Genomic DNA, 26766 nt, shown 5'->3' on the forward strand with positions numbered 1-26766 from the left:
GTCCTAAACTTTTTGGTGATATGACTTCTAAGCATTTTTTTTTACAAAACCTTTACAAGACCATCCATAATGACCTAGGGAACAATATTTATAACCTCACCATGATCGACGACTTATCTTTTAGTTGATCACTCAATTGGAATTAGGCGATTTTCTCACTTTTCAAAGTGTGTTTGTCCACAATTTTTTTTGTTAATTGGCTTTCAATAATTATTTTTTTTGCAAAACCATTAAAAGACGATCCATAATGACCTAGGGAATATGTATAGCTTCACCATGATCAATCCAGTCAATAAGAATTAAACAATTTATTCAATTTTTCATATGTATTTGTCCATGAACTTAATAATAATATGACTTTTAGACATTATTTTATCAAAAACATTTACAATGTCATGCGTAATGACCTTGGCAACAGTACCTAGAGCCTTACCATAATTCACACTACTTTTCTTAGCGAGTCACTCAACTGAAAGTAGGTAATTTTCTAAATTTTTCGTATGTCATAAATTTTTTCGAAAAAATGTTTTCTTGACAGCCTTTTACTAAAAATCCTTTATAGGATTGCCTGAATTAATCTAAAGAACAATATTTATAATCTCACCATGATCCATATCACTTTTGTTAGTATTTTACCATCACTCATCAAGAATTTAGTGATTTTCTCATTTTTCAATGTATATTTAGTCCATTGATTTTCCTATGAACAGACTCTTTTGGGCCCAAAATTTTATGGGTCCATCCAAAACAACCAAGAACAAATACTCATTACTTTGCCACGACTTTCATTGGAAAGAAGAAAAACAAGGGTGCCATTTGGGTAAAAGGAACATTCATTCAAATGATTCTATTTTAGTAGAAACCAGAGTTTTCATTGTATATAATATGTCAAACATATTGAATTACAATAGAAAAAATCCACACATGTTCATTAAATATTACCTACTATAATAACAAAACTCAGAGACTACTTGTTGGTCACATTGAAGTAGTGCCAAACTGATGCGTGTGAGATGGGAGTTGAGCATCACTTTGGATTGGAATTTACAGAAGAAAGAACGGCGTCTACCTGTAATATAACACTGGGTCTTGTGTATCTGTACTGTGAAGTGACCATGGATGCAAAATTTATGACGTTAAATATAGTCGCCAACAAACACGTCCTAGTTCTACTGCATTCCTGAGGAGCGCTCGGGTAGAATACCTGAAATATCAGATGCATTGGCAGGAGCTGTAGATGGAAAGTTTACTGGCTGGGTACTATGAGCACCTCTATTAGCCAAAAGGACTTGCAGTTGGGGTGAAAGATTAGGTGGAATAGATGGTCTGGCAGCTTGAGCTTGCTGTGTTGGCTTAAGTATGAACTGTTGCAGTGCTTCAGAATAAGCTCTTCCTGAAAGGCTTCCACGCATACGGCCTGTAGGCCGCCAGTTTGGATCTAGCTGGGGATCCACGGAACTATCTGTTCTTGTGACTGGTGTTGTGCCTCCTGTACTACTACTACCCCTCTGGTCTGGGGGCAATGGTGTCCTGAACCTGTCAGCACTACCTGGGAGTGGAGACACAGTTCTAGGAGAAAAAACAGGTCTCACAACCTGAGTGGTTTGCTGAGTAGTGACAACTCGGGCGTGTTGTCCACTAGGAAGTGCCCGATTAACACCAACTTGTGAACTTCCTTGCTTCAGGGCTTCCCATCTATCCCAAGTAGCTGATTGGGACGGACCTTGAGAATGGTTCGTCGAATAGGGTGTTCTCATGCTGGGACTTTGACGGCCAACAGAATGTTGAGATGGTTGAACATGAGGAAGAGAACGCTAGCAGAAGGAAGAAGGATAGTTAGAAGCCATAGAGAATAGACAGAATAAAGACATATGCAGAAGCACAGGAAGATAGAAGCCATAGATAATACACAGAATAAAAACATGCACGGGAAGTTGGAAACATTATAAGCAGTCTCAAAAGGAGAAATTCTGTGATAGTAAGCAAAACATGCAAAGTTAGGCAGTCAAGGAACTCCTAGAAAGTGGAAGCAAACACACACTATACAGACAGCTGATGGTCTTCTCATACCAGAGCGCACACAATGGTTCAGTAATCACAGATGAAGGAACGTCTCAATAGACCAAAACCAGCAAAGAAAGACTTAAATCATATTTTAGTCAGAACTTTCAAAATATAGCCGAAAAATTGTTCATCCGTGCACTCACCTTCTGCGGTAATGCTGATGAGGTCATGCGTGTCTGAACCAGGTCCAAGTCGGAAAAGGAATGTCTCTCCAATTCACTTCTTAGATTGGAACCACTCAATGACGCAATAGGCAAATCCTGAGCAGCTGCTGAAGGACCTGCATGGAGCAAGGGATTCATTGCGCTTTGTTGTCTCTGCTGAGGAACAGGAGTGTTCATCTGAGCTGGAAGGGCCTGAACTGCAACAGGAGATCTGTTTGCAGGCCTGGCTGCAGTTGGAAACCTTCCATATTCATTGCTGAGCGCAGAGTTCCCAAATTGGAACTGTTGTAACTGCAGCTGCAGCAAATTGGAAGAAGATAGTCCACTCTCAAGTATAGAGGTTGGAATAAAAGCATTTCCCTCAGTGTTGAGAGCGGGAGATATTGCATCTGTGAAGACAGGCAACTGGACCAAGTCTGTTCTAGCAGGCTCAGAAGCACTGCCACTTTGCATACTGGACCAAGAACTAGATGTCCCTATTCCACACGAGGACAAATAGATTCTTGACCAGAAATCATCTGTCATATCAGGAGCACCTGTCTGATTGATTTCATTTGGATTACTCACAGCTGTTGTTTTCTGAACATTAGATTGCATTTGAATGTTCGTAGGAAAATTTTTGCTGTCTTCAGTTTCAGCAGGATTCATGTCATCATCTATGTCAGTAAGATCTAAAACATCACCAGGGGCATTTGAAGGACCATCAGAACCTCTACGTGGACTATCTTGAGCAATGTCAGGGGTTTTATCCCTGGGCTTTTCAGAATGGTCATCACTTTCCATGATTGCCTTCCATGAACCATCTGAAGTGATCATGACATCTGTGACATCCTCACTCACCTCTTTCAAAACCTTTAGAGAAAAAAAATGTTACTTCTAGATAGGTAATTTGTGGTAAGTATAAAACAGCATGCCACTTGCCTTGAACATATCTTGATCAATATGAATATCAGTGAAACACACATGTTGATTACAATGAGGACAACGCCACGATGGTCTCCTTGAATTTATGTCAATATAGTTGTCAAAATCAAAACACTGCCAAGAAAACACGAACAGTGCAAACCGGTAAGGGTAGGGAATAACAGTGAAGAAAAATTGACTAAGAGCCCGTTTGGATTGGCTTTAAAAAGTGGCTTTTAAAAAGTTTAAACTTTTTAAAGTCCAAACTTGAATGACTTTTTAAGTCGATAAAAAGGAGAGTCCTACTTTTGACTTTACTTATTTTTAAATTTGTCAAACGCTCCCAAAAGCTAGCTAAAAATAACTTATAAGTAGGTTTGACCAACTTTTGAGCCAATCCAAACAGGCTCTAAATAAGTACACTCATGAAGCTTCTTGCTAAGATTTTCTTGATGTAAAACATCTACCAATGCTAATGACTACATAATCTTCCTCAAATTTTCTGAGGAACCTATATATTAGATCATTAGACGTCTTTTGGAGGATCAACCACATCCATATTTCTAACAGATAAAAGACCTTAAATAAAAACAAATGAAAGAGGAAAAGTAGAGGCAACTTTTTAACATGCATGTGAGCTAATACTATACTCTGGCATGAGAGATACAACAGCCAGCATCATGAAAAGAAAGATCACGCAAAAGGGACTGCACCTGAAGATGTTTGCAAGAACGTCCTTTTACTGGAGTTTTAATACGCTTAAAGCTGTAAAGGCAAACAAAAAGTAATTAGTAATATAACACAACAGCCAGTGTTATGAAGAAAGAGATGCGTATATTTTGGGGCAGAGGGTGGTAAATGAGGTAAATATACATGGGCTCCCAAGGTTGATTATAACTACATAGGTTCAATAAGGTGTTTACCACAAGGGGCAACAAGTTCCCTTCCTTTTAAAATATTATAAGCGACATATTCCCGAATCCCGCTCGAGAAGAATGAAGTGAAAAGGATTCAGTTTGTTCCGAAATATGAGGAGATACCACCCATCACAAACTGATGGCCAACTATCTAAGATGAAATGACCAATGCAACCTTACTTAAAATAGATTATGCTGACCCAAATAAAATCTGCTTATATAATCATGTCTTCCCGTCATTCCTAATCCGCACAGCGAAGTTTCGTAAACCCTAAGTATGTTCCAGAATGGATGGGAGGGGATTATGCTAGGAAGTCTAGGTTCAAGACAAATGGAGATACATTTGCTGAAACCATAAAAACCTTAAGGTATATATAGACTAAAGTAACTCTGCTCAAAAGAACTCCTCTTTCTTCCTTTTGTGTGTGCATTTTGGTTCTTACCAACCTCTAATAACTGAGGGTACCAAGATTGCAGGCATCTCTTCACAGAAGAAAGCACAAGGAGCAGTGTAATTTGAGATGGTAAGGGGTGGAAAGAAAACAAATAGAAACACAGAAATTTGCATTTGTTTACTATCATCATCAAGAATGAAGCTAATCATGAACCCTTCGGGGTGGCCCAGTGGTTTAAGCTTGGGACTTCCATGTTGGAGGTCTCAAGTTCGAAACCCCTTGCCAGCGAAAGCAAGGGGTTTGCCTTCTTGGTCGAGCTCGTCGCACCAGGCTTGCCTAGTGCGGGTTACCTCTCCTATGTGGTTTGCGAGCTATTGCATAAGAGCAGGGTTTTACCCTGTGGTCACCCAAAAAGGGTAGCGGCTGCGGGTTTTCCTTGTCGTCAAAAAAAGAATGAAGCTAATCATGCACAAGGAATACAGGGAAAAGGAAAAAAATTACACATATTCAAGACAACAAAAGCCACTTCATAAAGATAACCTTGTCAAACTCTGAAGCAACAAATATTGGAAAAGCATACCTTATAGGGCAATTCAGAGAAATTCTTGATGGCCCCTCAATAATCTCAGAATCTGCATTAATGAAACAGCATATTAATCATTTCTCCTTATAAGGGGGTCTCTTCAGACTTCTCATTGGAGGATAGTGGGAATGGCACACTTGAACTATACATCTAGTCAAGTGGGTAACAAGAACATGTTACAAACTCAATGTAAAAAGACTAAAAAAGAGGGTGAAGCATAGAATAAGAACAAACCTGGATCAACAGAAGAAACAGGAGCCTGCTCATAATCAGGGAGTGTAGCCTGAACAGGAGTAGAGATCTCACTCATGAAGGCAACAACTATGATATAATTTCCTTCATAATAAGCACAGAAAAGAGTTAGTACTAATCAGATCTGTTAAGAGTGACTTAGAGTCCCATATTATTTGAGAAATTCTCTCCTTACATAGACTTGGAAAATCCTCTCCTCATAAGCTAGCTTTTGGGGTTGAGTTAGGCTATAGACTTGGAAAATCCTCTCCTCATAAGCTAGCTTTTGGGGTTGAGTTAGGCTAAGTGTCATATCATTAGATTTGTTTAAGAAAAACTGGAATATATTCAAACATACCGCTAAATTGGCCCACAGCTTGAAGAAGATTTGTTCCAAATTTAAGCATATGAGGTACAGGAGATGGAAGCTGAGGTCCAGGGTCCTAGCAAAAGGAACATAACTTTAAGTAATTTGGACCACAGTAAGGCACAAAAAGTCCCTGTACTATCACATCTGCAAAGTTTTAGCAGTAACGAACCATTGACACATTAGTCCTCCTTCCGACGGGAGTCCCATTTAGAAGAAAGCTGCAGAAATGACATGAATGGCAATTAGAACTGTCAGAGTAATTTAACCTGCCAAATGTCAATTCAATATGCCAAAGCCATTTCAATCAGTAAAAACTAAAACACTGTCATACTTCACTTGAGGAGGCGTAACAAGACATAGTGAGGTCTCCAGATTATCTATTTGTGCAACAAATAGTCTCTGCAGATAAAAGGAAACATAAAAATGAGCAATATTTTCCAGAGGTAATCAAGGTTTCCAATTTTGATGCATTGCTGGAACGAAAAATAAGAAGAAAGCAACAAACTGATGAATAACAAAATAAAGATAACGAGGGCGCACATAGTGTCTTCAATAAAGACTGAGAGTCTTACCTACCTGCTGCAAAGGAAAAAAAGATATATAAATATGATTTATTGTAATTATCTAGGAGTTCTCTTACCACTTTCTCTCCTTCAGAAAGGTTCATATTCTTTGTTATCTGGAAATCATCCACATAGGCACCAAATCCAGGCTACAAGATTGCAAAAAATGTGGCATCAATATCACCAGAAATATAATTACACTAGCTCACAGGCCACCACTAGGGGGATGTGTTTTTAATTACTACCTTGGCCTCCAAGAAAGAAACTATCTGACCCATTTTCAGCCGTGGATAAAATCTGTGAATCCGCAGACAAACAAGTGATTGAGATGTAGTTAAGCACATGTTCCAATGAAAATAACTGTACTAACCAAGTAGGCTCATTAATGAAAAAATCGACCTCTAACTGAACAGTGGAAGAAAGCCACGAGATATACATGTCATAGCACCAAATAAGAGTAAGCAGCAAATGCTGAATACAAGTAAACTATAACTTAGTGGTGTTATCCAACAGTAAAAATTCTCAAGCCATTCTATCAGACAATTCCTGAAGTTCAAACAGAAATATAGGAACTTTCTGAATTATCTTTTACTATTTATTGACTACCACTATTTGCCATGTCACATCTAGGATGTACTTTGGGTCGTGACATGAAGATAGATTGGAAGTTTGGAGACAAACCTTTAAGACTAAAGGTTTCAGGTTAAGCATGACTAAACAGAGTATCTGGAGCGCCAGTTCAGTGACGTAATGGATGAGGCGGAGATGGAAATGAAAGTCGACATGTAAGCCATACCAAGAGATGAGGTTTCAAGTATCTTGGGTCAATGATTCAAGAGACAGGGAATCGGTTATGACGTTTTAGCTACTCTAATGTTCGTTACTCAAGCCACGGATCTTCTGGACACAGCCTCTTTTCCTCCTCGAGGTAGTTCTGCATACACATTAGGATTATTGTTGAATGAGTTAATGAATTTGCACTCTTTTCAGTCGCTTGCTAATATAATAAAATAGCTTTCAACACCTCTAGGACTCTCAGAACTCATTTTCTCTTTCTATTTTCCTATCCTTCCGGGACGGATATACAGTCAAAACTCACAATTAATTCCTTCAAATTTCTTAGGTCATATTTCAAGCCCAATCATTTCAGCTCATTACAAGGTCAGCTAGTTCATAGGATAGTTGACATAATTCACAAGCGGGCAACATTATGCAGACCGGTACCATAACAACAACTAAAGTATTTTAACAACCAGATTGGGGCTTCGAGATTAAATAAAAGGTATAAGATCTCAATCTATGTTTTGAGTAACTCAATACATCTTCTCTACCCAAGGTTCCAACTCTTTCTACTTGAAGACATATTGTAGACTCTTGTGATCAGTGAAAACATCAACATGACCGCCATAGACACAGTGACGCTAGATCTTCAAAGTGAATACTATTGTTGCCTCGTGTGTCAGATACTTTAAAAGTAGTGGCATTTTTTTAAGGATCCGAGTCATGCAACACGGGTGTACCATCCTCTTTCGAGAATACGAGCAACATAGATCTCAATAGGCAAATAAATGAAGAAGGAACTGGGTACATCCTAGTTGAGATATAAGAAATAAAGATTTTCATAAAATAGACAAAATAAACTTATGCAGGAGAGTTGGTGAAAGCAATCTGCAATTCTCAGAATGAACCTTGCAACCAGAATTAATTTTTCCCATCAGTACACTGTACAACATCTCCACGATTGAAAAGGTAATGGTAGCCCTTTTCATGTCATTCAAACAAACTAGACTTCTAGACCTCTTCCAGACATAGGAACAAAAAATTCCAAAAAAGGAAACTGAAAAATATTAGAAGGGAGAAAATGTAATTATTCAACCAGGATAAAAGCTTATGTCCTTAGATCTTTCAGACAATCCCTCTTTCATGCTTGTGCTTTTTTATTTTTGGATTGGGACGTTTCTTTTGGGTCGGACAGATGTTTTTAACTTTTGCTCTCAATCTATAAAATCTGGCCCAAGGGTCAAAATTCACTTCATAATTTTTTATCTTTTTAAAAAAAAAAAAGAAAAGAAAAGAAACAACCCCTCTTGCATGAAATTTTTAGTTTTAGAGTGTAGCATAAAAAATACAACCTCTACGGTCTTAACAGAACACCCTTTTCCTTCACGGAAAGAATGAGATTTGTTTACTTTCACATGTTGGGCATTAGCATTCAGTGTTACGATATTTTACTTAAATGAATTGGCAAAACGATACTGTGAGTAGCAGTAATAAACAACCAATAAGAAAGGGAAGAAAATACAAGATACTGTGGCGGCAAGACTTTTGAACACCTGTACAATTAAACCACAAATATTCTTACGAAAACTAATCTTTGGTATATAAAGCAAATATTAATCTGAGGTAAGTTGACCCATACACCATAGAATGAAAGATCAAAAAATTAAGATTTCACTGCAGGAAAAGATGCCTACCTTGACATTATCGTCGAGATAATTGTCGAAGAACTGCTTGGTTCAGTGTTAAAATCTGATGTGGTGCAGAAGCTGCTGGAAATCTGAACACGCAAACAGAAAAGGAAGAAAAAATCAATGTAACATCAATTAAAAGAAACGAGATAGCTAAAAGACAGCAAACCAGCAAGTTTATCTACCTCATTGGCAAGATCACAAAGTTCCTTGGCATCTTTCTCTGTAAACCACCCACTATGACAAGCATTCTATCAAATAAAAAACCTGGTCAATAAAGAAATTGCACGAAGTGCCAATAATAAGAATATTTAATGCATGCAAAGTGGTAATCAGTAAGCTTAAGTATATCCTGTAAAACACCATATACTTTAATAAAAAGAGCACCGCCCTAGGCTAAGTACTTCGCAGGTTATGTCATTCTCAATAGTGGAAAATAGAACAACTCGAGCCAATGGACGGGAGAATTTCATTAGCGATGGAACTCTTTTATCCGACCAACAAATCAACTAAAGCTCAATCCTAAACAAGTTGGGTTTGGTAATAACTAATATGAATCGAAGCTTCTTAGCACTTCACTGTAATTCCTCTATTTGGACCCATTTCATTCCGAAATATGCAAGTAAATTGTGTTTTATAGCAAATTAGGGTTCTTAAAAATTAGAGGTTCTCTACATCTACACTTACCCTTACCAGGACTTAGTAGACACGTTTCGACATGAATTTGGTAATATTTTAGAAAATGTAGTATTTGAAGTTGTGTCTAGACATGCATTTCAAAATGGTAATGTTTTGTGAGGGCAAAAATTTACTTGAAAAATGATACTTGATAAACTCAACTTCCAAGTTGGAGTAAAACAATTGATCACAATGTATATCCAATGTTTTTGGGGAAAAAATTGAAAAAGCAAAATTGGTAAAGCCCAAACGAGCCCTAATATAAGTGTATGAACAACAACAAACCTTAATCCAAGAAGAAAAAAATAAACCCTAATCCACAGGTAGTATATGGATCTCTTTCGTTCCATTGTATTCTATTTTAGCTAAATCCAAGTAGTGATAGCAATTTGAGCCAGAAATTGAGGGTTTGGAGAAAAATGGAGCAAGAAGGTGGTAATAGCAAAAAGGAGATTCCCCTTGGTGCGCCGGAGGAAATTGTCAAGGCTCCAAGAAATTTTGAGGAGGCAACAGTCATGCAGATCTGGTGCATGTTTCTTAACTTATGCGGGGTTCAATTGGCTATGTCAGCAAACATCAGAAAAGTTCTCTGTAGTTGGAGAAATCAGAGAATGAGGAAGCAACAATAGAAGATATGGATGATTATCCCAGCATGCATAACATGGAAAATTTGGCTCGCCAGGAAATGAAGATGCTTTGATGGAAAGCAGGAAAACATTTATTCAGTTCCAAGCAGATGTATTGTATTCAATATTTAAGTAGTGTAATGTTGTTTTTTGAACTGAATCAGATGTAAGTTTAGACTTTCTGGAATCCTTGCAGGTTTAACAGGATTTTCTTTGCTGCAATGATTGTTCCAATTCAATACTAGCTTGGTCTTGAATGTTACTAATAAAACTTCCTTTATTATAGACAGAAAGACTACCATCTTTTTATATAATTTATTTTCATACAATTTTGCATCTACCTCGTCCCTTTTTAGCACATTCAATTATTATTTTTTTGAGAAGGTAACATTTAGAAATCTTCACGGTATCATACCTATGGATTAGGGTCTTTTGCCATCTACACAACACATGGTCAAACCATCTCAAGCAACATTCTCTCATTTTATCCTCTATAATGCTACATCCACTCTGTCTCTAACGTGATCATTTCTAGTTGAATCTTTTAACCAAATTAAACTTGACCTCTTAATCTAACATCCATGAATATTATATCAATAAAACAACCAGATAACTTGACTTGGTAATCTATTTTTTGCAGAAATGAAAGCTGAAACATCCCTTGCAACGTTTGTGATTGCGGAAGCCAGCAAAACATGCATTTGTTCAAAATTATCCCATAAAGTCGAGTGTCCAGGAATTACCTTGACAGAAATCATAAGGACCATGACATGTGCTAGCAGTAACGTATCACAGGGGATTCTGCATACCTACACAATGCCATGAATTTAGAAGAAGAAAAAAGAACTTAAGCTTCAGTTATTCATTTGATAAAAAGGTATATCGTTACAGATAGGAAACTATGACCTTATATAAGCAAATTCATATAATACAGATTAAACAGTACACATTCTTTGCATAAGCGAACTATAAAGATCACATGGATTGCAATCAGTCAACCAATAGCAATCCACAGCTCAATTAGAACATTAATAGATCATTCTCAATCCACCTCTATTTTACTCTCTATTCTCTATATTTGGAGAGTAAATAGAGAATGGACTCTCCAACCACTCTCTATTTTACTATCTACCCTCCATTTATAGAGAGCTGAATAGTAGTTCTTCAAATTTGGAGAACTACAATTCTTCCTCTCTATTTCACTTTTTGACTATAATATTATTATTTATATTATGATCTTTGTAATTAACATATCATAAATGATATAAGACCATTAATTAAATTCTTAATATTCATAATTATTTTTTAATGTAATATAACATTTTAAAAAATATTTAATATATACTACTTCCATCCCGAACTAATAATATTTCCAATTCTTTAAAAAAGAAAAATTTGTCACTTAAAATATAATTCAAAAATATTTTTTTACTACGAAGAATGCACAAAATTTGAATGATACGATGAAATTTTTCACTTAAAATACAATACATAACATAATAATTTAAATACAAGACATCATTACAATAAATAACATAATAATATTAAAAATTACAACAATAATTTAGTAATCTAGTAGGACGTTTCCAGATTCACCAATGTTCGGGGAAATATTAGTTAATGATTTAAAAAATGCTCATTTTGAACCCTGTAATGCATTAATAAAGCATTTATGAGAGCACCAAATGCTCTTGAAAGTTGAATATTTATAAAATGTTTATGTAATTATATTTCATAAATGATCACACTTTTGCTTGAATTGTCCATTAATATGTACAATATATAATATTTGCTTGCAATTTATTTAATTTAGAAATTTAGAAGAAAATCTAATTTTATAATAAATAAAAAATTGAAAGGAATAAAAATTTATATTACATGAAGGTTATATAGGGTGATTATTTGAAAAAAGAATAAGAAAGGATTTATATGCTGAAAAAAAGAAAATAAAAATGAAATAGAAATAATAATATAACATTGAGGAAAGACACAGATTCTTCTTTAAAGAGTTAAATAATGAATTGGGTTGGAGTTGGTTATTTACAAATATAGAAAACTACATAATTGGAGAGTAAAATAGAGAATAGGGTTGGAGGATTAAAATAGAGAATAGAGTTGGAGATGGCCTTGGAGCAAGAACATGATAGGAAGGGCAATACTGCATGTATATCATATCAATGACGATAATGTAATATGATGAAATCAACTTCGTGTTACAGGAGTACCTGTTTCACCAATAAAGGTAAATCTTGAGCTCTATTTGGAACCTCCCGGTTTGCAATGGCAAAATCAATGCCTCTGCATTAATCAAAAATCAGTCAACCAAGAACAATTAACATGATAAAGAAACATAGACTACGTGTCCCTTCTCGGCACTCTAGAAAGGGACAGAATACAGAAAAGAAAATGAGTTAAGAATCACCACTACCACTTCCCTAGCTAATTTGACACCATGAACAAGAAAGAGAAAGACTCACAATCCTTCTTTTTTTTTGATAAATGTGGAACTCATATTCCCAATTTAACAGCAGGATTTTGAAAGATGGAGGAAATAAAACTATTTTGCATGATGAATGTGTTGCTCTTGCAGATAACAAGCTAACTATCTATCCATGAGTGTGTGTCTATATATATACATACACACACTACATCTCGAACATGTGCATTGCATGTCTATTCTATGCTAACTAGTACAACTTTTTAAAAATAATAGAAAAGGGAATAAAGAGATTGAGCAGATGTGAGAATTCCAAAAAATGACCGAGCAAAATAAGTCGCATAATATAAAACAAGGGAAAAGGGTCAAATATACCCCTCAACTTTATTTAATTGGTTGAATATACCCTTACCGTTAAAGTAAAGTTAGTTTTGCCCCTACAGTTACTAATTTCACCATATATACCCCCATTTGACGGAAAGCCCCAAATCAACTTAAATTAACCCGATTTCAACTTAAATTACCCAATTATCTATTTTGACCCTAACGCAAACCCGACCCACAATACCAAAGAACAATTAACAACAAACCCCCCAACTTCTCTCAACAACTTGTGCACACATCTGATATAATCAACAATGAGATTTTCACTTTGTTGTTCTTGATGAATATATCGAGATGAGTTTTCACCAAACAGTGTAGCCGTGTAAAAAGGACCCAACATTATATAAAGAGATCCACCCATTCCCCCCCCCCCTTTTAGTTTCCTCTTCAATCCAATAATGCTTATATATGAAAAAGATTATAACTTTTGAATGAAATCAAAACAATTAATCATCGAAAAACATTATGGAGAGATCTCAAGTTCTTTTGTGCGTGTTTGAAGCTGAACCAGAAGTGAACAGTGATGAGCAACAATGGCATACACGTTTAAAGTGCCAGAAACAGTGTCGTTAGAGGAACGAACAGTGGAGTCGAGATCGAAGCTGCCTATGAACACTGTTTTAGCTCTCTTCCGATGATTTACAGATGCACACGAATTTCAATAAGCCAACAAAGAAGAAGTTGAAAAAGAAGCTGCCCGCTGAAAACCACTTTTGCATTCATTAATTTCCATTTTCTCATTGAGAAGCTTGTGGTGATGAATGATTAAGTCCAACTGTCCAAGTGGAATGGGTAAAGGGACGTTTACTCCTTTTCTTGCTGGAGAGTCCATAAATCCAATGAATTTTGTGTGGGCTGAAGTTATTGTTTCTTCTACACTATTTTTCCTTTGTTCATCCAAAATGAGAAATTGCAAGAATATTTGCTTTTTGTTGATTTTTTAGATTGTTTCCTCTTCAAAGTTACCTCTTGGGTTAAGTATTAAAAGGGTCGGGCATGGGTTTTAAAAATGGATAACGGGTCATTTCTTAAGATTCGGGTTAATTTAAGTTGATTTAGGGCTTTCCGTCAAGTGAGGGGTATATATGGTGAAATTAATAACGGCAGGGGCAAAATTAACTTCACTTTAACGGTAAGGGCATAGTTAACCAATAAAACAAAGTTGAGGGGTATTTTTGACCCTTTTCCCATAAAACAAAGACTGAAGATGGAAAATGCAAGCAATGAATAACAAAGAACAAAAAATATTAAGAGCTACACAAAGGTCTAAGAAACTAATAATATAAAAAGGATATACCTTTGTTGTTGAAAGTGCTAAGAATACACCAAATATTGGATATTTTAGAAAAGGAAGCATATAATAATTTGACAATGGCCAAAAGGCTAAAAGCCTAAAACTACTGATTTTATAGAAGGTTAAAGAATATGAAAAGTACCCTTAGGGGTGGCCCAGTGATTTGAGCTTGGGACTTCCATGTTGGAGGTCTCAAGTTTGAAACCCCTTGCCAGCAAAAGCAAGGGGTTTGCCTTCTGGGTCGAGCTCGTCGCACCAGGCTTGCCTAGTGCGGGTTATCTCTCCTATGTGGTTTGCGAGCTATTGCATAATAGCGGGGTTACCCTGTGTGCACCCAAAACGGGTAGCGGCTGCGGGTTTCCCTTGTCGTCAAAAAAAAAATAAAGATTAATGAATATAAGTTATGAAAATGAAGAGGTGTAGTTATGGAGTTGATTTTGAATTAAAAAGTAACTTTTTAAAACGATTTAAGAAAATACATTAGTAGATAAGGGGCATTTTCGTAATCCAACTTTTGACTTAGATTCTTCCCACTTTATATATATAAAGAAAAACATGGGACTGGTGATGTTGCGTCAGGAAATGCAATTATCTATTTACTCAGATTTTTGGTCTTCTCCCTCCAATCTAATTCAGTTTAATAAATTATCAAATCTAAAAATTAAAGGTCAATTATTGCTCCTGATAAAAAGGAGACACTCAAAGCACTAGAATAAAAATTCTGAGAAAACATTTCCAAACCATATCTTGCGCTAACACCTCCAGGTTTCAGTACGCCCAACGCAGAAAAAACATCAACAGAAGAAAGAAGTTCCCCAGTTAACAAGATTCAAAGCTACGATATTTTCTTTGTGTTCCCTTTTCCTTCGCGGGCATATACTGTTTTTCCCATTTGCACAACAATTGTTCGTTCTGATTAACTTCTTAAAACCCTAAATTAGGATTTTTTTTTGTGTCCCAACTTCATGTTGCGGCAGTATTACTGTGTCTAACCTAATGGTATTGTTGAATATTCTGTGGGATTCGATAGTCATTCTTAACCGCGGGACTCAATGGTTCTTCTTCCACGGTCACGGTACCGTACTCTTTTGTTAAAGAATGAGAAAAGTCTCACATCTGTGGTTAATGAGATGGGTGAACTCCTTATAAGGTTTGGGCAATCCTCCTCCCTTTGAGCTAGCTTTTGGGGTGTGAGTTAGGCCTAAGACCTAATTTAATATGGTATCTGAGCATGGCCCGTTCCACCCGATGTTGGGCCCCAAAAATCAAAATTGTCCACGCACTAGATGCTAAGCACTGGGCATGAGGTGGGGTCTTAAAGAATGACAAAAGTCTCACATCTGTGGTAATGAGATAGGTGAACTCTTTATAAGGCTTGGTCAATCCTGGTTAATGAGATGGGTGAACTCTTTATAAGGCTTGGACAATTCTCTTTTCTTTCGGCAGCTTTTGGGGTGTGAGTTAGGCCTAAGACCTAATTTAACATCTTTGATGGCTTTCCTTTTTGTTGCTATTGGTCTTAGACATGATTGTCCTAATTTGTGTCTTAATACAAAAGGCATGAGTGATGAACTCCATCTTTTTCTTCTATTTTTGGTTGTTTTCGTTCGAGCTTCAGCCTTTAACTCACAAGGGTATGGCGTAGTGGTCAATGAAGTGGGTTAAGAACCCTGAACTCTCTTCAAACCTCAGCAGAAACAAAAAAAAAAGTGATTTCTTCGCATCTGTCCTAGCCTTAGTGGACCTAGTACCTAATGGAAGGTTGCAAGTATCACATGGAATTAGTTGAGATGAAAACAAAGCAAGCAAGAATTTCAAAGGCATATGAGGGGAAAAAATCAATGCTAAGCAGAGTAGATACCCAAAACAATTCAATGTAAAATGGCGAAATCAAGCAAAACTGACACTTAATTGAACAAACGAGGGCTAAAAACCTACACATCAAAACCTAACAACTATAAGCGCAGGTACAAAATAAGGGGGGAAACAATAACAATTATAGAGGTAGCATATCCATAATTTCCAGGCCAAATAAGGATCGAGAAGGAAAAAAATGGAACCTTGCAAGTGATAGGCAGAGGTGAACGAACTCCTGAGGGTCAATTTTGGGCTGATTACAAACATGCTTTGCTAATCGGTCAGCTACGGCGGAGATTCGAAACGAATTTACGTATGACGCGCCAGTCATATTGGCTCCTCTGCCAACTCCGGCGTTAACGCCGGTCGCCGGGATGGAGTTCACCGTCGCTCCGGCCATGTTTCGCTCTTCTTGTCTCACACTGAACTTTTCGGTTTTGTCGAAACAGTTCCACTGTAAATAATAGTGCTCTGTTCCAATTTACTGCCATCTTTATAATATCGAGATTTTTGTTTTTTTCTTTTTTTTTTACGATAATATTTTTATTTGCTTTAAATTTTAATAATATTTTAAATGATCCATGAAAAATTTTCTTTTAATTTCACACTACTTTTCTTCTTATTAATGGTGTATACTTTGCTCATTATTTTCTTTCTTTCTTTAGTTTGATAATACTTCTCATTTTTTCTGAATCATTATTATTTTTTTTTTATTTGAGTTTGATATATTTCAATCGATCATTTTTTTCTGAAATAATTTTACTCTCCTTTAAAAGTTTGTTTGACATTGTGATCAAAAGATTTTTTGCAAAAATGTACTTTTTTAAAAAAAATTAGTGTTTGACAAATTTGCAGATTTGCTTTGATAAAAACTAAACAAGTCTGGTGCGATGAGCTTGACTCAAAAGGCAAAAGCCTGGTGCGATAAACTTGATCCAGAAGACAAATATGTTGCTTTTGCTGGCAAAGGATTTCGAACTTGATACCTCCATCATGGAAGTCTCAAGCTCAAACCGCTGGGTCAAGTTCATGTTTATATATTATTATTATTATTATTATTATTATATATTTTATATATTATTTAATGTTCAACTTTACAGAGTCGGAAACAAATGTAACAACATTTCCGTAGGATTAAAATAGGAGAAAGATATATGTATTTCCCTAGACTATGACTCAAATCTCCGAGAAAAACCTTAACTAAATTAACGTCCTATTACCTCCTAAACTCATTTATTCTGTAACTTTGTACACCTTTTTAACTCACGTAGCATCCAAATATCTCTCACGCGCTTCAACTGCATGGAGTTACGGGATGTGTCACATAAACCAAAAAATGTACAAAATTACAAAAAAAAATCAAAAATATATGACCTTAATTTAGTTAATATGTATCTCTGAGATTACATTATAATCTAAAATCTCGTGTCTTCTCTCTAGAAAATATGAAGGACTTTATCTATTTGTGATGATTTTTTGTATATAGTGGTTTGATTTGCAGAATGGTTTTTAAATTTACCTTTCTTGATATTTTTAATTATATTTAAGTCATCATGATAATATTGTATTTGTTATAAAATCAAGCTCATAAAAATATAATCATAAAAAGAAGAAGACAAGAGAAGTAGATAGAAAAAGAAGAATTTTCTTCTTATTCAATTGTATGTAAGTCTCATATGTATATATTACAATAGTGAATGAACAACTCTATTTATAGAGTGAGAAATCACTCCAAAGGTCACCATATTAAGTATCATAATAAATAGATACATTCTTATCCAAAAAGGTTCATGAACCTAGTGAATATAATGGTTGTTCATGTACTAACTTTATGGACTATCCACTTATTCAATGTATTTATAACACTCCCCCTTGAATGTCCATAGATATTGTGCCATCGTTAAAACCTTACTAGGAAAAACCTTGTGGGAAAAAGTTCTAGTGAAGGAAAAAGAGTACACATATCTTTTGATACGCACTATTTCTTGCCTCATTAAAAACCTTGCTAGGAAAACCCAGTGGGAAAAAACCTCGGTCAAGGGAAAAAGAGTGCAACGCGTATTATACTCCCCTGATTAAAACATCACTTAATTTCTTGTGATGTTGTCTCCAATCTTCGTACATTGTGGTTGGTATATTCTTTTTCAAAGAAAATCCACACATTTCTTGAATATGGTGTGTCATTTATCTCAACCAGACGCACTTTTCGACTTGCTTCATGGAGGACTTTTATTTCTAATTTGTGTCTTATTTGGGAGTTTTGTTCTCATAACTATGATTTAGCTATAATTGGAGGCATACAATTTCTGCTAAATCAACCAGCATTATCAATATAATTTCATAGTTTGGAACTGTGCTCTTAATTTTTACAATTCGAGCAAACAACCTTACAAAAACCAATTTGTAAGTTGACAACAAAATACATGTGACAATTGCATAGATGCATCAATCATATCGTTGCAAATGATCCACATGACAGTTGAACGGGCTCATATTCACCCTTTTATATGTTCCAAAAATTTTAGGGGATTACAATCCCAACCTTAGCTGGTACAATGATCATTTTATCAAGAGAACAAGCAACACAAGAGAATTCTTGAAAAATCTTTATTTCTTCATCATATAAATCACCTGAATTCTCAATCACGTTTGCATCACATTTAATCGGAATGGTCAACCAGTCATACCAACTGATCTTTATTTTAGTACACTTATAATTTACTTTCGCATGTGATTTCATCAGTATGCCCACGTTTGTATTCAACAAGCAAGAGGAAACAATGGGTAACCTTTAAAAGAGATATTTATAACCCCTTCAGTTGTAGTGACTTATAGTCTCGATATTTATTTTCAATTCATCCGAAATTTAAAAATATTTCTTTTGAGACTTACTACAACCCCATTATTATTCCTCTGATAATAACACAACTCGTTAGAGATTACTATTAATTTTGTTTTTACTATCACATATTGCATGACACAATCTCTATTGTGAGCATCTCCTTCAAGGAGAAATTATATCATTATTGTCATGGTCAAAACATTACGAGCAAGACATGTTTCTAGCTTTACTTTTGTTGTACCATTAGTACACAACCAATGACAAATTTGTATTGTCACACAATAATGACCACAACCCTTATAGGCAAGAACTATTTCTTTTTTTTTTGCCCTTTCGGTAGTTCACAATAAACATACCATAATGACGTATAAACGTACAATACGATTAGCCATTTCTGCCAAATAAAGTTTATTTCCTCTCAAACCTCCCGTAGAGGTGAGTTATGAAATATATCGTTTTTTTTCAAACCTCCTAGAGGTGAGTTGTGGCATATATCATTTTTTGTCAAGCCTTCCATAGAGGTGAGTTGTGGCATATATCAAACCCATAATGATTTTATTACATCTAGACCAATTCTCTTATAGAATGGTCGAGCATTCACGATGCTCATCACAAGTTACATTCTCTTCAAGGAATTGACTAATCATTTATATGTACTTCATAAATTTGCATTATAAGCACATTGTCATGGCTTTAAAATTCATCATATTTCCATGACACACCTCAACATCACTTTGAAAGATCAAGTGTACCATCACTTTATCTTCTTATCTTTTGATGGAGGATTTATAAATTATTGTCAAATTATTGGGTCGACAACATTCACAAGTCCAATGTCCTTTCTTACCATTTTGATAATGAAAACTGCCTTCACATTTCGAAGGACTATTTGGAGAATTCATAGTGTTCTTCCTTTTATAATTACCACAATGATGACTATTATAATTTCATCCCTTCATGCCTTTTTTCATATCGTTAATCATTTGTCATCTTTTAGACTAATTATTTACTACTACCACATTCATACGATAGAATAGAGCAAGTGAACATGCGATTTCAAAGTTATCATATGTTGCTGCCACATTGTTTTCAAGGAATTGAGCAAATTCAATAGAACGAATTTCAAGACTTTTCATCAAAGCCTTAGTCATCATTATATCATCACTATGGTGGATTGACTCAAACTCAATGTCTTATCCTTATAAGGCGTGTTACGCCATAATTCTATAGGACTTGAACCCAATCATGGTGCATCAAAACTCAAATTGATGTCTTGCCCTTTTGGTGCGATAGAACTTGAATCTATCGTCTTATCCTCAAATATTTTTCATTATGGTGCATCCGGACTTTAACCTGATGTCTTACCCTTTTAGTGCGATGAAACTTGAATCCATCGTCTTACCCTTAACCAACGGTATAATAAACCGAAGTACAACATGACTTACCCTTTGAGTCTTTCAAAACAATCAAAATAATATTCAAACTCATGCTATTAAAATTTTATACCTTCTTCCATTTAAGAAGTTTTGTATAGCATGTCATATTCAACCAATAGTTGTATATATCTTCGGATCCTGATAATTGTTATTGACTGAACACTAATTTATTCTAAATCATAAAATATTTTAGAAAATACATACCTGATTTTATGCATATAATACTTTGATCTTCATAACGAGATCAACCAAAATATGAGCTAAAGAAAAATAAGAACTCACTCTCAATTAGATAGAGACTCGTGCTGATAACGTGTTATAAAATCAAGCTCATAAGAATATAATCTTAAAGAGAAGAAGACAAGAGAAGTAGATATAAGAAGATGAATTTTCTTCTTATTCAAGTGTATGTAAGTCTCATATATATATATTACAATAGTGAATGAACAACCCTATTTATACAGTGAGAAATCACTCCAAAGGTCATCATATTAAGTATCATAATAAATAGATACATTCTTATCCAAAAAGGTTCATGAACCTAATGAATACGAATGGTTTTTCATTTACTAACTTTATTGACTATCCACTTATTCAATGTATTTATAACAGTATTAAAATTTTATTTATATTATATATAATATTGATTGAAAATTTGAACATATATTTTAATTAAAAAATTTCTAATAATTATTTAAAAGAGTTTCTCTCGATAAAACAATTTTAATATCAAAAGTACATTGATATTTATTCTTTTTCGTAATTTAACTCTCAAAAATATTTTTTATAAAAGATTAAAGGTCAAACACAACTTATTTGCCAAAAGCACATTTCAAATGAAATAGTCAACATAAATTGTTTTTTTTTCAAAAGTATATTTTAGAAGCTATAATACTTACAGATATAAACAATTTTTAGCAGTAATGTCAAACAAGCTCCAAGTATACACTCTACGCTCTCAGACCCTCCTTGGTTAGTAAAATTTTGCCAAACATGTTACTATTATTAAAAAAAAAAAGGAAAATGCACATCGAAATCCCAGAGACACACATTAACTATTCTAAGGTCCTATTACTTCCCTGAACTTATTTTTTTTGTAATTTTGTGCACCTTTTTGACTTACGTGGCATCCAAATATCTCTTACACGCCTCAATTGCATGGAGTCACGGAGTGTGCCACCTAAGAAAAAAAGTGTATGAAATTTCAAAAAAATAAATTCAGGAGTAATAAAACCTTAGTTTAGTTTAGATATGTCTCTGGATTTTGATCATAGTTTAGGGTGTGCATTTTCTCTTAAAAAAATTATATTCAAGTTAATAAACTAAAATTAAGTTTCGAAATGTAATTAATATGGAATAACAAATAGGATAGTAAGGCAAGAAATTAAAAGAAAAACACTAATTAATTATGCATGTATCATAGTCTATCTCACAAATAGGGGATGAGTATATATCTTTTTTTTAAAAGGAAAAAAATATCTAAATAGCTGGTTCTAATATATAGATTCTTAAAATTATTTTTGGAATATATATATATAATATTATTAACTTATTTTAGAAGAATTTTACAACATAACTATGTTATATTGTTTGTTTAGGTATCAACTAATTCCTATTTAAGCCGATTTTTCAGTCTTTTTGGAGAGAGGGAATATAGTGAAATTCGAAATTCCATTACTAGAGTGAAACATGTGAACAGTTTGCTAGCTAAGTTATAGTGCACTTGTTATTTAAATTGATAATAATAATTTTATTATTTTTTTTACATAAGGGAAACCAAGAAATTCTTATTATTAATTATTTATTTTAACTTTTGCAAGATATATAATTTAATTGGAAAATTTTCATTAGTATATAATTATTGTGAATTTTAAAAAAATATATAACTTTTTTCTATCTCGCTAGCAAGTGTCATGTTTTTAATAAAGAAATGGAAAAGGACCCAATGATGAACATGAAACTTTTGGTACTTCCTCGGTTTTCCTCAGTTTCATTTTACGTGGCAATATTTAATTTTTTATAAAATTTAAAAAGTAATAAAAATTTTAAAATGTTTATTAAATTGTTCTTTAAAAAAGTAATTTATTTTTTTCTCTCTTTATAAATATATTTAAAAATTAAATAAGACCAATAAGAATTAAAAAAAAATACCTTTAAATACTTATTATATAAGAAAATATGACATTCTTTTTGAGACTGACAAAAAAAATAATACCACAAAAAATGGACGAAAAAAATATTAAATTTATTATATTTGTAGAATTATAGATTTTTTTTCTTAAAGAAAAAAAGTACCTCTACATTTAACCCCTATGTGCTTTCTAGAAGAAAAAAAAGCACACAAACAAAATATATTCTCCAAGTTTAAAATGCAATGAATTTTCACAGGTGCTTATGATTTAAAAAAGCAGCTTCGCCCTCTTTATCTATATTAATTAAGTTCGATTTAATTTAAATTTATCTTAAAAAAATTTTTATAAAAAAAAAAACACTTTTTATGAATTTCATATCTAAAAAATATTAAATTCGAAAACACCAAACAAAAGATTAAAGTTAAATAAAAAGCAATAAAAAAAATAGTATCGCGACTATTCTTTTCTCCTAGTTACAGCAAAATGAAAAAAAGATATCGTAAACGATGAATATGAGTATTTACTACTTCATCACAATGTTATCACAATTATAATATGTCATATTTTTCAAGACGATGAACCCCACAATTTGAGAAACAGTATAAAACAACAAAATAGTAACAATGAATACACACTAAACAAGCACATACAAACCCTAGCAATTGCAGAAGAAGAAAATTCACAATAGTATTATTTTCCGATGGAGAAGGAAAAAAGAAATTGGTACCTTGAAAGTGAGAGGCAGAGTTGAACGAACTCCTGAGCATCAATTTGGGGCTGATTACATAGCAGCGTTGCAAATCGATTAGCAGCGGCGGAGATTCGAACGGAGTTTACGTACGACGCGCTCATCCTACTGACTCCGACGTCAACGCCGGTCGCCGGAATAGAATTCGCCGTCGCTCCGGCCATATTTCGCTTCTCTCTCACACTACTGAACTTTTCTGTTCCTACTGCTCTGACCCAATTTAATTACTGGCAGCTTTTATAATTTCAAACTTCTCTTTTCTTTTCTTTTTTTTTACAATTTTAAATGATTAATATGTATAAGTTTTATTATCTAAAATTAACTTTTGAAATTTAAAATATCGAGAATTTAAGATCTTTTTTTCTCATATATTCTTTTTTGTTATTTTGTTTTTTTTTTTATTGATAAAAATTGGTTAACAAAATATCCCATTAAACTGTATTTTTCAACTATATAGGTATTTCCCTTTATATCTTATTCCCCTATATGTTATATTATAATAATAAATATCTTTTAAATTTTAATTATGCAACAATTTTTTGATTAATTATTTTGCTATATTATAAAAATTAAGTTTATTAATTGTGAAACATGCAACTGTTATTTCATTATGTTTTCTCTAAACAGTAAAGTATTAATTTTAACATTTTATCGATTTTTAATTACTTTGAAAAAGATTGAAATTTTTTAAAAATATTAAGATTTTATTTTAATTATTTCGTAATTAATAAAGGTAAAATAGTAAACTTATTGTGTCAATTATTATTTAATAAATATGTTGATTTAAAAATAAACAGCTAATTAAAATCAAACTGAGTAATTTATAAATTTTCAATTCATTTAACTTCTTTTTTGCCACTATTATATATTTATTAAGCTGTATTTTTCTACGGGAAAAGTAAATTCTATAAATTGAAAACTATGAACCCTTTTGTCCTTCGTGTTATTTTATAGTACTTTTCAATACATTGAATAGAAATCAAAGTTGTTATTATTATTGTATAATGATATATATGCTCTACGGCGTCTCAAAAATATAGCGGAGTTATTTGCATAATAATTTGAAAGTAAATTTATTTTTTTTTATTATAATTTTTTATCTTATCTTATTGATTGATAATTTTATGGACGGAATAGACAAATCATGGATAAATGTTATTTTTATTTCTGAAATGAAATTTGTTTGTTTCCTCAAAAACACATCTGTGCACAGTAATATACGTGCACACTTATTCGGAAATCACCCTTTTAACTAACCTCATTAATTGATAATTTTACGAAGGGTATAGACAAATCATAGATAATTTTATTTTTATTTCTGAAATGAAATTTATTCGTTTCCTCGAATACAAATCTGTTTACGAGTAATATACACGCACACTTACTCATAAATCACGCTTTTAACTAACCCCATTAATTAATAATTTTTATGGACGGTATAGACAAATCATAGATAAATGATATTTTATTTCTGAAATGAAATTGTTCGTTTTGTCAAATACACATCAATTCACGAATAATGTACGTGCACACTCACTCGGAAATCACGCTTTTAATTAACCTCATTAATTGACAATTTTTATAAATGGAATAGACAAATCATGGATAAAAATGTTATTTTTATTTTTAAAATAAAATTTGTTAGTTTCGTCAAATACAAATTTGTGCACGAGTAAAATACATGCACACTTACTCGGAAATCACGCTTTTAACTAACCTCATTAATTGATATATTTTTTGGACGGTATAGACAAATCATGGATAAAATGTTATTTTTATTTCTGAAATAAATTTTTTCGTTTCATAAAATACAAATTTATTCACGAGTAATATACATACGCACTTACTTGCAAATCACGCTTTTAACTAATCCATTGATTGATAATTTTTATGGATAGTATAGATAAATCATAGGTAAATGTTATTTTCATTTCAGAAATAAAATTTGTTCGTTTTCTCAAATACACATATGTTTACGAGTAATATACGTGCACACTTACTCGAAAATCACTCTTTTAATTAACCTCATTAATAAATACTTTTTATGAACGGTATAGACAAATCATAATTAAATTTTATTTTTATTTATGAAATGAAATTTGTTCGTTTTCTCAAATACAAATCTGTTCACGAGTAATGTACGTGCACACTACTCGGAAATCACGCTTTTAACTAACCTCATAATTGATAATTTTTATGGACAATACAAACAAATTGTAGATAAATGTTATTTTTATTTCTGAAATGAAATTTGTTCGTTTTCTAAAATACAAATTTGTTCACGAATAATATACATGCACAATTACACGTAAATCACGCTTTTAACTAACCGCATTTTGAATGATAATTTTTATGGACGATACAAACAAATTATCGTTAAATGTTATTTTTATTTCTGAAATAAAATTTGTTTGTTTCCTCAAATATACATCTGCTCACGAGTAATATACGTGCACACTTACTCGAAAATCACGATTTTAATTAACCTCATTAATTGAAAATTTTTATGGACGGTATAGACAAATCATAGATAAATATTATTTTTATTTCTAAAATAAAAAATTTTCGTTTCCTCAAATATAAATCCGTTCATGAGTAATATACATGCACACTTACTCATAAATCACGCTTTTAACTAAACCTATTAATTGATAATTTTTATAGACGGTATAGACAAATCATAGTTACATGTTATTTTTATTTCTAAAATGAAATTTGTCCGTTTCCTCAAATACGCATCTATTCAAGAGTAATATACGTGCACATTTACTCGGAAATCACGCTTTTAATTAACCTCATAATAGATAATTTTAATGGACAGTATAGACAAATCATAGATAAATGTTATTTTTACTTCTGAAATAAATTTGTTCGTTCCCTCAAATACAAATCTGTTCACGAGTTATATACGTGCACACTTAATTAGAAATCACGCTTTCAACTAACTCCATTAATTGTTTATTTTTATTGACGGTACGGACGAATCATAGATAAATGTTATTTTTATTTCTAAAATGAAATTTGTTCGTTTCCTCAAATACAAATATGTTCACGAGTAATATACATGCATACTTATTTGGAATTCACGCTTTTAACGAAATCATTGATTGATAATTTTATGAACGATACAGAGAAATCATAGATAAATGTTATTTTTATTTCTGAAATGAAATTTGTTCGTTTTCTCAAATACACATTTGTTCACGAGTAATATACGTGATCACTTACTCGGAAAATCACGCTTTTAATTGACTTCATTGATTGATAATTTTTATGGACGGTATAGAAAAATCATAGATAAATGTTATTTTTATTTCTAAAATATAATTTGTTCGTTTCCTCAAATATAAATCTGTTCACGAGTAATATGCATGCACACTTACTCAAAGATAACGCTTTTAACTAATCCATTAATTGATAATTTTTATGGACAGTATAGACAAATCATAGATACATGTTATTTTTATTTCTAAAATGAAATTTGTTTGTTTCCTCAAATACACATATGTTCACGAGTAATATGCACATTTATTCGAAAATCACACTTTTAGTTAACCTCATTAATTGATAATTTTTATAGACGGTATAGACAAAGCATAGATAAATGTTATTTTTATTGGGAAAATGCACAAGTACCCCCTCAATCTATGCGCGAAATCTCAGAGACACTTATA

The 26766-nt window shown here is 33.1% G+C and overlaps 1 protein-coding gene across 2 annotated transcripts; it reads right to left on the bottom strand.

Moving 5' to 3' along the window:
* Window positions 1-815: 815 nt before the first annotated feature.
* On the bottom strand, window positions 816-23317 carry LOC107028827 (E4 SUMO-protein ligase PIAL2). Of its 2 annotated transcripts, none has more exons than XM_015230040.2 (16): window positions 23072-23317; window positions 12188-12260; window positions 10706-10771; window positions 8844-8909; window positions 8665-8747; window positions 6436-6487; window positions 6268-6339; window positions 5959-6026; window positions 5797-5845; window positions 5616-5700; window positions 5261-5362; window positions 5024-5075; window positions 3845-3896; window positions 3150-3266; window positions 2208-3080; window positions 816-1814 (listed from the first exon to the last, which is right to left on the bottom strand). In XM_015230040.2, exons 1-16 carry the CDS (start codon window positions 23254-23256, stop codon window positions 1170-1172), a joined length of 2640 nt encoding a protein of 879 aa, XP_015085526.1. In that variant the 5' UTR covers window positions 23257-23317; the 3' UTR covers window positions 816-1169. The 2 variants fall into 2 exon arrangements, with proteins under 2 accessions (XP_015085526.1, XP_015085525.1); XM_015230039.2 differs by lacking the exon at window positions 23072-23317 and adding an exon at window positions 16138-16414.
* Between the last annotated feature and the right edge of the window lie 3449 nt (window positions 23318-26766).

The sequence above is a fragment of the Solanum pennellii genome, chromosome 8 (genome assembly GCF_001406875.1).
Source record: "Solanum pennellii chromosome 8, SPENNV200".
In the NCBI taxonomy this organism is placed as follows: Eukaryota; Viridiplantae; Streptophyta; class Magnoliopsida; order Solanales; family Solanaceae; genus Solanum; species Solanum pennellii.